Genomic DNA, 12,213 nt, shown 5'->3' on the forward strand with positions numbered 1-12,213 from the left:
CTCCCCATTTATAATTTTGTGTAAATTATGCATCAGTGAGAAATGAAATGCACACAATGTCCTCTTTGGGTTCTCAAAGTTGAAAAGCAGGTGATACATTTCCCCAAATATCTAAGCAAACCAACTAACCACCCAGTGTGCTTAATTTGCATATAAGGCATACAGGTTGCAAAACCCAGGTTTTCTCTGTGCATAGACATCACAAAACACCTTTTGTTTTGTTTGTTGCATTGTTCCCCAGCTTGCTCCTCAAGACGCATCCACAACACTATTAGTCTACACTGTGCTTCTGAATGCTCAGCAGACAAGAGCAAAAATTAGCTCACCCGAGATTCTGAAGGAGCTTACTCAATAATCAACAAGATGGTGGCTGCAGCCAGATTTCCAAAAGGTGAGCTGGGAAAGTGTGTGTGTGTGTGTGTGTGTGTGTGGGGTGTGTGTGTGTTTGGGAGGTGGTGAGAATCAAGACACAGTCAATGCAAAAGGTGGATGTGTGTGCACTCAGGTGGGCTGCCTGTTCCCAGTGTAAAGACCAGTTCTATTGCAGACAGCTCTTCATGTTGCAAAAGATTTAAGCCAACCGTGGATAAGGGAAGCTGGGCGTGGTCAAAGCAGGCAGGCAGAAAAAAGGAGGGGGGAGAAATCTGTGAAATCTGTGAAGGAATATACACGACTGCCTTTGTGGGAACAACACGGCTGGCGACAGAGAAAGCTCACCCTTGATGAATGGGGTCTGCAGTCAGTGGGACAGGACTGAAGGCAGGTGTTTATGAGAAGTGATTGATTGTTTAAAAGGAAGAGAAGTGTCAGGGGAGAACGCTACTGAAAGCTGGGCTGGAAGTCCTGCTCCTGTCCCCAGATGCACGGGGGGGGGGTGGCCCTCCACACTCCAATTTTCAAATTATTATTTAGAAATGAACAGAAACAAATGAAATTGACTTAAAATACCAGATGTGCTTTGACACTGGCCGGTTGCTCCCCCAAAAGGAGCAAAGTGGTTCTTTCCTGCCTCCCTCCAGTTCACATGGAGATCAAAGTTGTGCATTTCTGCATAGGCACCCCATAGTTACTATTTCAACAGCACCTTCCTCTCCAGCATCATCCATCATCCTAACGATCTGCCTGGCATGCTGCTGCTGATATCCCAAATAACACAGGCAAATATGACACGCACACCCAACTGCTGCATTGGATCTTTCCTCCCTGTCCCAGATGCCAACTCAGAAACCTTGCCTGCACACTGACCATAACAACCCACCATATATTCAGCTTACAAGAGGTCATGTTCTCTTAGGCACAGACCAAGGTGCCCTTTCAGAGGTTCCTACACTGATGCCACACCTCAGATGCCCCTAAAATAGACACAGGTTGTGCAGCTGCTGTTTTTAAAAGGGCACTTTGCAGGGCACCCAGATGAAATTTTGGAACAATGCTCAGAGTCAGACCATGTTTGCTTGGAAGCACCCTGGATAATTAAGCATCCCTGATAGGAAAACCCACAGATTAGCACCAGATTCTGTGGACAAGGTAGGACTAGGATATTGTGCTCCTCTTCCCAGAAATATTTTCAGCAAATCTTTGCAAGCAAGTCTTCTCCCCTTCCCTTTAAAATAAAAATGGAGAATAGGGTCACTCTGAACAACTCTCTTGGACCTCACCCCCCCCAAGTTGAAAAACAAAGTCACTCAAGGTATTGGGGTGGTTGTGGCAGGTATACATATGCCCACAATCCGAAAACAATCCAATAAGCTCCCAAACAAGGTGATACGAGACCTGTCACAACTTGCCCAATATTTCATCACGTGCCTCACCTGGTGCACGCAAAACGCATCCCTTTGGATCTAACCACAACACACCCTTCTAGATACAGTGGTACCTCGGTTTAAGAACAGTCCTGTTTACGAACTATTCGGTTTACGAACTCCGCAAAACCAGAAGTAGTGTTCCGGTTAGCGAACTTTTCCTCAGTCTAAGAATGGAATCCAAACAGTGGAAGGGCACTGGTGGCAGCAGGCCTCATTAGGGAAGCACGCCTTGGTTTAAGAACGGATTCGGTTTAAGAACGGACTTCTGGAATGGATCAAGTTCATAAACTGAGGTATCACTGAACAAAAATCCACATTGCCCTTCTGTTCTGGTACATCAAGGGAGCGGGGAAGAGTCTCAATGACCCTTGGCACCACATACCAAGACCCCAACCCACCACACAGTAGTTGTCTGTGGGAGATGTGCGCCTCATTGCTAATCAAACACATCCATCAGTAGGAAAGGGCGATTCTTAATGCACCGTAAATCTCCTGCACTCTTGCATTTCCAGTGCCAGTTCAACAAGCTGGTCGGAAACCGAGTGTTTCATTTTGCCTCTCCCCGACCGCGCCATAGGCAGGTTCCCCATCACACTGGACGTATTTCTGCAACACGCGCATACGCAAAAGCATAAAACAAAATATTCGCAGCCACCACCGCGAAGGAAGCGGGAGGTAAGAACGAATCTAAACCATCATTTGGTGTAATTAAATGAGCCGCCACCAGCTAATCAGCCCGGCCCTTCGCTCTGGCTTGGCCTGAGGTGAGCGCACGACCCAGGCAGCAGCGAAAGGAAATCAATGCCCTCGTTTGGGCGTCCACAGATGCACGCGCCGCCGGTCCCCTCACCTTTCATTGTCCACGTTCTTGAAGCCAGGTAGAATGTGCCGGAAGCTGCTGTTCCTGTCGAGCTTGGGTTGGCTCTTTGTCCTTTTGATGGAGCCTTTAAGGCGCCGGCTCAGGAACCCCTGCGGGGAGACAGAGGGAGGCGGAAATTACCGGGACGGTCAGGGGACAGATGCGCATCCGTTCGGGCGAGTTCTGAGCCCTGGCTCTCCCGCGGCAGCAGTGGCACCGTGAGGGCGGGGGGTGGGTGGGTTGGGGGGAGGAATGCTGGCTTCTGCCGAGATGCCGCGGCACAAATATTCCATCCAGCCCCTGCTCTGAGAAGCCGGCGCTGCTACGTTGGCGCGAGACTCCCCTAAGCCTCGGTTGCCTTAGCAACCACCCGCTCTCACACACCCCTTTTTCAAAAAATGCCACCGAGATACAAGACAAGCATATTGCAACTCCTGGCACATCGAAGAAACGCTCTCGTGTGGGAGGTAGTGTGGGGGGGGGCAGAAGGGAGTTTGATCTGTCACTATGACCGAGAGACCCCGTGCCCACCGCGGGAGGGGGGGGCGGAGGCAGGCAAAGGTGAGAGACCTTGTGGCAATGGAAAGGTGGGCATGTTGACCAACGTTCAGCTGGGAATGTGAGTTGAGATCAAACACACACACAAAAGCATATGAGATCACCTTTGAAATGAAACCTTGCGGGAAAGGTAGCTGCAGAATTGAATGCGGCTTTAGAGATGATAGATAGATAGATATAGATATGAGATTAACCCTTCGAATGCAAACCTTGGGGAAGAGGTACCTGCAAAACTGAATGGGGCTCCTGACTTAAGCCAACTCCATGGGGTCCCACCCACTGATAGTCCAAAGAGGGATGGAAAAGCAAAAAGCCATTTTCAGATAGAGGCACATATTCCATTGCTCTGTTTCCACTAACAGGCTGAGCTGTGTGGTTCTAGAGTGCCACCTAGAGAGGCAATACCAGCCCACCTGAACCCTGAGTGTTCCATCAGCTGACCCCCCCCTAAAGGGCCAATCGCAGCCTACCAGACCCCATTAAAGACCCAAGTTCAGAGCTTTCCTCTCAGTAAGAGCAACTCATCTCTAGTGTGAGGACCTAGTGTAAGCTCCTGCTCCCTTAGGTCTAGCACACCTGATTTCAGCTATGCATTTCCCTCTGGCCCCTTGCATCCTTGTTTGGTGGTCTGAGATTTGGGCCTCCTTGGGACCACATACCTTAAAAGGTAAAGGTACCCCTGACCTTTAGGTCCAGTCGTGGATGTCTCTGTGGTTGCGGTGCTCATCTCGCTTTGTTGGCCAAAGGAGCTGGTGTACAGCTTCCGGGTCATGTGCCCAGCATGACTCAGCCACTTCTGGCGAACCAGAGCAGCGCACAGAAACACCGTTTGCCTTCCCGCCAGAGCAGTAGCTATTTATTTACTTGCACTTTGACATGCTTTCGAACTGCTAGGTTGGCAGGAGCAGGGACCGAGCAACGGATGTTCACCCCGTCGCGGGGATTCGAACCGCTGACCTTCTGATGAGCAAGTCCTAGGCTCTGTGGTTTAACCCACAGCACCACATACCTTACTATATAATAAAATTGTAAAGTCTTTTAATCACCATGTTAATTTATTTATTTGCCTAAAAGCATTCCTAACCCACTTAATATTTTAAATCTCCAAGCAGTGTGCAGGATACAAACATAAAAACTGTAGCTAGGAATGGAGCCCCTCTATCCATAGGCAATCTACCTCAGAGTGCAAGGCACCTTCAACATAAAACCAGGGAGACTTATTGCCTCTGTGCCTAGCTTGTGGGCTTCCCAGAAGCACCTGAGTAGCCAGGTATGAAACCAGGATGCTAGAGAGGAAAACCTTTGGATCTCCTCAATGCTCCAAGCTCTTGTCGCATAGCTCTTTTCATGCAAAGTTCATATCTTGGTGCAAAGTCCATATCTGGATTTGAAGCAACATTAAGGGTAGAAGGCTTGACTTGAGAGAACAGGATGGGTCTTGAAGAGGCAACTGGAAGGATATCAGACTCTATCTCATTATCCAGCTTTAGCCAAACAAGAGAACTGCAATTAACAGACTGTAGCCAGAATATGTCAGGGTAACCCCTGATCTCCATAAATGAGACTTCACCAAGACAGTAACTTCCACATGTTTTGTGTAGTAGCAAATTTAAAAGTGCAGAGTCCCTTCATGACAATCACAGCCACCTCCACTTCTCAGATTATACAACCTCATTAGTTTATATAATAATTTTATAATTATGCAATAATTAGGAATGCATTGCGACAATCAATGCATTGCCTTTCAGCTGGATCCAGTATTTTCTGTGCACATCAATGGGCAAATGATTTGGAGAGCCCAATGACATATTCTGGAGTGACTTTGTTCCATTTTATGTAACCTCAGAACTTGCACCCCGTTCTCTTGCCTTGTGTTTTCCGTGTTCCAAGATGCTTAGCTTTGAAGCACACAGGATGCCTTCTCCTCAGTGTTCTTCCCATGCGTTTTCTCTGGGGAGACCGTGGGAGCCCATCCTCAGTGGCCGACTCACCTCTTTTCACTCTGATTGACTCCAGTTGACACACAGCATGAGAAGACTTCAGCAGCTCGAAAGCTCCTTTTTCCATGCTGATTGGGCGGCCTGAGGATGCTGGTGGCAGGGACCCCTCCAAAGGCTCTGCCACAGAAATAGCAGCAGGTCTTTGACCTCCTACAGCCCCTGATTGCTACAACTCTGGACTACAACTCCCATCAGTCACAGGGGCTGATGGGAGGTGTAATCACAAACATCTGGCCTGCATCACACTTTGCCTACATGGCACACTGCGTAATCCTCAATGCGCACCATGCTTGGACCTCCCATACATCTTTGGGGTCACTGTCACAGTGTGCTCATCCACGGCTGGACACCCCTGGCAACACATTGATAACAGCGGTGTGCCTTCCATGAAAACCGCAGTGGCCTTAAAATATGCAGATTGCTATCTTCATAACTATAGCTATGCCCCCATGGTCAGATGCAGCAATGCTCCTGAATGCCAGTTGCTGGAGCGTTCCGTGCTCTTGTACTCAAGTCCTGCTTACAGGTTTCCCAAGGCATCTGGCTGGCAACTGTGAGAACAGGATGCTGGACTAGGTGGGATTCCTTTGGCCCAATCCAGCAGGCTCTTCTCGTGTTCTTTTCCCAGGTGCTCAGTTCCTGGTACTGGCCTGCGCTCTGTGCAATGACAGATATTGTGGGCAGATTATTGGAAAGTGGCGCACAAGAAACTCAAGGTCTTCAGCGACACTTTTTCCTTTTTGAAAGACAGGAGAACATACCAGCTGACTCTATTCCTTTATCTGTCTGCCTTCTCCATTCAGGTAATTGTACCTTCCTTATCACCATGGCTACAGAGAACCTGAGGAAATCATATACCGGCATTGTTCAGTGTGAGGGGAAGTGTCTGTGTTTACGTGTGTGTGCTTGCGTGCTGTCCAGGGAGAAATCCACACAGGCATCTTTGATCCTCACCTGACCACCTTTATCCAACCAACCGGAAATTTCTGGCAGCCCCCTCCCCATTCCTTTAATGCAAGTCAGGCTGGAATTCAACAGGCAAAGCCCTTTCTTTTCTGACTCTCACCTGCCCCTCCTGGTTCCACATCACAATCAAAATAGAGAGCATCATGGAAAAAAGTGGGGAAGCTGTGACCTTCCAGTTGTTGTGGGATACAAATCCCATGAGCCCCAGCCAGCAATGCCAATGACCAGGGATGATGAGAGTTGTAGTCCAGCAACATTTGGCAGGGCACAGGTTCCCCATCCCTCTGTGGGTTAAATGGACTGGCAACTGGATCCAGCAGGAATCTTCATGTGGCTCCCCTCTACCCATGGTACAAGGCATACAGTGATACCTTTGGTGAAAAACCTAATTCGTTCTGGAGGTCTGTTCTTAACCTGAAACTGTTCTTAACCTGAAGCACCACTTTAGCTAATGGGGCCTCCTGCTGCCGTTGCACGGTTTCTCTTCTCATCCTGAAGCAAAGTTCTTAACCCGAGGTCCTATTTCTGGGTTAGCGGAGTCTGTAACCTGAAGAATATGTAACCTGAGGCGTATGTAACCTGAGGTACCACTGTATTGGCATATTGTTGTGCACACCCCAATCTCCAAGTGGTCAATGGAGACTGTACTGTTTTCGGAAGACATGGCTTTATTTACACATCTGTACAACCTAAGCATAGGATGGAGGGACTCATAGCATTTATTCCCTGACAGATCTTGCTTGCCTATTACGGTTCATGGGACGCCCCAAGTTTTGGGTCCAGCACAAAACAGACAGGTCTCGGTGTATCCAGCTTCCAGCAGCAGCCCAACTATCTCACACCGCTCTCTTAGGCACAGCTCATCTGGTCTATTGCTCTATGGTATTCAGAAGCATTGCTGCCTCTGATCATTGAGGCAGAGTATAGCCACCATGACTAGGAAGAAGAAGAAGAAGAAGAAGAAGAAGAAGAAGAAGAAGAAGAAGAAGAAGAAGAAGAAATTTTATTTATACCCCGCCCTCCCCAGCCAAGACCGGGCTCAGGGCGGCTAACACCAGGTAAAAACAATTGATTAAAATACAACTTAAAAACAGGATTAATATACAACATTAAAATGCAGCCTCATTTCAGTAGAAACTCAAATCAACAACTTTTTGGTGATGAAAACATCAAATCCTCACCAAGGCCAACTATCCAGACTGGTCCTACGTGGGCCAGAAAAAAGCCAGGGAAGTCCCCAAATAGGGGTTCCATCACAGAAGGAGAAAGGAAAAAGGAAAGAGGGGGAGGGGATCAAGTTGATCCCAAGCCAAAGGCCAGGCGGAACACTGATGGCCTTATCCTCCTCTGTGAATCTGTCCAATCCCCTTTTAAAGCCATCCAAGCTTTGGCCATTGCTGCTTCCTGTGGGACAGAGTTCCATTGTTAATGCTGGGACCCCCTGCAGCCTATGCTCAGGTTGTATAGATGCGAAAATAAAACCATGTAGCAGACAAAACACCACAGTCTCCACCAATGCTTATTCCAAGGAAACCAAAGCTTGGGTAAGCATCTGGAACCACTAAATTCTCTCACCAGTCAAAGACTGGGTGTGTGCAACAATATTTTAAGCATGCATAAAGTACATGGTTGGGATTCTTCCCTCCCCCTGCAAACCAACAAACCAACCAACAAACAAAAACAAACAAACCTGTCGGTAGATTTCTGACAATTCATGCACTTCTAGGGCATTACAAAGTTTGGAGCCTTTTCCAAATCAATCTAATAATGTTCATGTTTAAGCATCTTCAGCTTGCCTTGTATAAAATGTGGGAGATTTATTTTCCGATGGAGAGCACTAGATCCCAATCAGAAACACGCTTTTGAAACCCCAGACACAGGCACGAGAGTGGGAAGACGAGTGTCTTTGAGATTAAAGGAGATAATAATCGCCAACTGACAGAAATTTATTCACCCTCCTATAAATCTAAACTTCGACATCACTTTCTTCAAGCATAATCATCCTGGCTTGAGTACTTGCTATCAGCAGCAAATCATAACGCGTGCCCTGTTTTTTCCCTTCCTCTCGTCTGCCTTTCATAGGGCAGAGGCAGCTTTGAGAGGGGATGAAAGGAAATAATTTACAGCAGACCTTGACGATGTCCCCTGTGATTCAAGGGGACCCCTTTGAGCCCACAAGCAGGGCAAGAAAGTAAAAGCCCCCTCTTGTTGCTGCTCCGGGTGTTCAGAGGTAGACTGCCCCTGAAAAAGGAGGCTCCATGCATAAGGGCATCTGAAGAGCCTTGTTGTTGGAGCAGATCATCTTGACCAGGGCCAAGTTCAAGGTGCTACAATTTTTATTTTTCCAATTCATCAATACCTCTATTTTTGCAATAATAAGAGCACAAAGAGTCCATTCATATTGTCCCTTTGTTAGATTCCATGTGCTGAGTATATAATTCAAAATGATATTTTCCTCTGCAAATTTAAGATTATTCCATACAGTCATGTTGATTGTCTCTATTACTTTCTGCCAAAAATTAATCAATATAGGACATTGTACAAACATATGTTTTAGAGAAGCATTATCTCTGTTCCATCTCCAGTAGTTAGATGTCTTAGCTAGTCCTTTCATAAACAAGTGTAATGGGTCCAATTAGTTCTAAATATTATTTTTCATTGAATGAGTCCTATTCTGAGGTCCAGAGACACCCTTATTATAGAACTTACCCAATCTTCAACAATTTAACAATATTGGGAATTCATTTTTATAAATACCGTATTAGGTTAGTGTCTGGTTAACTGCAATAACAATTTTTGTTGTTGTTGTTGTAATGCATACAATTTTTTGTTGCAGTTCTGTTTTGTTTTCCAAATGGGTACTATTTCTTTTCTTCTTCTTCTTTGTGTCATCTTACTCTGTGCGCTTGTACAGTGGTACCTCGCAAGACGAAATTAATTCGTTCTGCGAGTTTCTTCGTCTTGCGAATTTTTCGTCTTGCGAAGCACGGATTCCCATAGTATTAACGGTTTTAAGAAAAAGGAAGCAAACTCACAAGACGTTTTCGTCTTGCAAAGCAAGCCCATAGGGAAATTCGTCTTGCGAAGCAACTCAAAAAACGAAAAACTCTTTCGTCTTGCGAGTTTTTCGTCTTACGAGGCATTCATCTTGCGAGGTACCACTGTAATCATGTACAGTCATACCTCGGGTTACAGACGCTTCAGGCTGCATTTTTTTGGGTTGCGGACCGCCGAAATCCGGAAGTACCGGAACGGATTACTTCCAGTTTTCAGTGGTCGCGCATGCACAGAAGCGCTAAATCACACTTTGCGCATGCACAGAAGTGCCGAATCACAAGGGCGCCCCTGAGAGGCTGGCGCCCTGGCGCAATGAACCACTAAGACCAATGGGAAAGACAGCTCTGGCTACCATCTCTTTTTAGCTGGTGGGTGCCGGGAGGATTTAATCTGCCACCTTCTGCAGGCAAAGCATATATTCCATCCCTGTGCCATAACCCCTTCTTGCTAATACTGCTGAATCCAAACGAATTAATATTAGTAGCCAATCCCAATACGATAAGATGCCAAAGTGGACTCTGCACCTGTTGCCTCTTTTTCTGAATTTTGGGGAAGTGTGCTTAGAGTTGGACGTGCAAGACTGTACATCCTTACTGTGTCCCCTTCTGCTGATGGGGAGAAGGATAAGTGATAAACACCAGACTCCAGCATAAGTGCAACCATTATAACCAGAAAAGTCAAAGCGCCTATAATGACATTGGCTAGCATTCACTTCTCCCCGTTTTCTTCTCTCATGCTAGACATTATACCATGAGCTTCTTGGGACAGGAGCTTGTCCCTTCTGATACATGCTAGATAGCACTAAGAGCAAGGAAGGCTCTGAATAAATCATAGAATTGCAGAGCAGGAATGGATGCCTGAGGTCATCTAGTCCAACCCCCTGCAATGCAAGAATCACAACTAAATAATCCTTGGCCAATGGCTATCCAACCTCTGCTTTAAAACCTCAAGTAGAGGAGAGTCTGCCAGCTGTTGAGGCAATCTGTTCCACCTAATAATAATAATAATAATAATAATAATAATAATAATAATAATTTATTTGTACCACACACATCTGGCTGGGCTTCCCCAGCCACTCTGGGTGGCTTCCAACAGAATATTAAAAACACAATAAAACATCAAACATTAAAAGCTTCCCTAAACAGGGCTGCCTTCAGATGTCTTCTGAATGTCAGGTAGTTGTTCTTCTCTTTGACATCTGGTGGGAGGGCGTTCCACGGGGCGGGTGCCACTACTGAGAAGGCCCTCTGCCTGGTTCCCTGTAACTTGGCTTCTTGCAGTGAGGGAACTACCAGAAGGCCTTCGGAGCTGGACCTCAGTGTCTGGACGGAACAATGGGGATGGAGACGCTCCTTCAGGTATACTGGACCGAGGCCGTTTAGGTCTTTAAAGGTCAGCACCAACACTTTGAATTGTGCTCGGAAACGTACTGGGAGCCAACATAGGTCTTTCAAGACCTGTGTTATGTGGTCTTGGCAGCTGCATAGCTCTTACCCTCAGAAAGATATTCCTAATGTTTAGTTGGAGTCTTTCTTCTTGTCATTTGAATCCATTGGTTCAGGTTCTACCCTCCAGAGCAGCAGAAAACAAACTTGCTCCATCTTCCATGTGATACCCCTTCAGAAATTTGAAGATGGCTTTCTTATCACCTCTCAGTCTCCTCTTTTCTAAGCTAAACATATCCAACTCTCTCAACTGTTACTCCTAAGGCGTAGTTTCCAGACCCCAGATCATCTTGGTCGCCCTCCTCTGCACACCTTCCAGCTTGTCAATATCCTCCTTAAACTGTGGCAACCAAAACTGGACACAGGACTCCAGGTGGGGTACGACCAAGGCAGAATAGAGCGGTACTATGACTTCCCTTGAGCTGGACATTCTACTTCTGTTGATGCAGCCTAGAATTAGCTTTTATTTTTCCTGCAGCATCACACTGTTGAGCTTGTGGTCAGAGCTTGTGGTCTACTTAAGACCCCTAGATCCTTTTCACATGCATTGCTGGCAAGATAGCTGTCCCCAATCTTATATTTGTGTATCTGTTTATTCCTAAATAACAGTAAACTTCACTGCATTTCATGCTTTTCCAAAGCTTGAAAGGATAGGAAGTTTATTGAAAAATTCACTATATATATGGTTTCATATATGTATTTAAAAATCATGCTTATCTATCATAATTTCCAGGATAGTTTGACATTAAGCAAAACCCCAGTCTCTCCAAGCAATGCAAAATGCCTTTGCTGCATCTATATCCAACCATTCTGATGACTGTTAATAATGGGGCACTATGGGTTTTTCTTTTTTTAATACGATAAGGAAGCATAGACAGACCCCTGCCCTTTCTACAATTGCATAAGTATTGAACAATCTCCTCTCGAAGAAGCTGGAGAAGATGGCAACAAGATCCGCATATTGTTTTCAATAATTTAATTGCAAAGCCCCCAAGACAGTACGTATGTTCAAAACACATCCTGAATATGTGGAGATCTGCTTGGCAATCCATCAATCTTCTGCTCACCCCGATGGCTTCCCTCCCTCCTTCCCTCCCTCCACATCTTTCCCTTAGCATCTAAACATTTGTATTTTTGTATCTGTGAGTGAGCAGCATAGATTTTGTGGCAATTAGGATTAGTAATGATTTTGTACCTACTTGTTTAGCACTGGAATTAATGCACTATTTTAATTTGTCCCTCCAACTCTTAACAAACAAGAAATGATTCTAAAAACACCACTCTGGCCATTGGAAGCTATAGTGGTAAAGAAAAAGAATATGACAACTTGTAGAAATTTATTAAAACAAGAGGGAGGAGAGTATAAATTAAAAGAATTTAAGGAATTCTTGGGGTACAAAGCAGAGACATCTCACTGGAAGGACAGATCCTGAAGCTGAGGCTCCAGTACTTTGGCCACCTCAGGAGAAGAGAAGACTCCCTGGAAAAGACCCTGATGTTGGGAAAGATGGAGGGCACAAGGA

The 12,213-nt window shown here is 46.0% G+C and overlaps 1 protein-coding gene across 11 annotated transcripts in view; it reads right to left on the reverse strand.

The window, feature by feature from the left end:
- Window positions 1–12,213, reverse strand: part of DAB2IP (DAB2 interacting protein) — a 304,877-nt gene that overhangs the window by 169,241 nt on the left and 123,423 nt on the right. For 9 of the 11 annotated variants that reach the window (XM_053373754.1, XM_053373750.1, XM_053373757.1 and 6 more), the window contains exon 3: window positions 2,656–2,774. The exons of the other annotated variants lie outside the window; for them this stretch is intronic. In XM_053373754.1, the coding sequence (XP_053229729.1) occupies window positions 2,656–2,774 (119 nt within the window). The remainder of the gene's footprint in view (window positions 1–2,655; window positions 2,775–12,213) is intronic. 11 annotated transcript variants of the gene reach the window in all.

The sequence above is a fragment of the Podarcis raffonei genome, chromosome Z, assembly GCF_027172205.1.
Source record: "Podarcis raffonei isolate rPodRaf1 chromosome Z, rPodRaf1.pri, whole genome shotgun sequence".
NCBI lineage: Eukaryota > Metazoa > Chordata > Lepidosauria > Squamata > Lacertidae > Podarcis > Podarcis raffonei.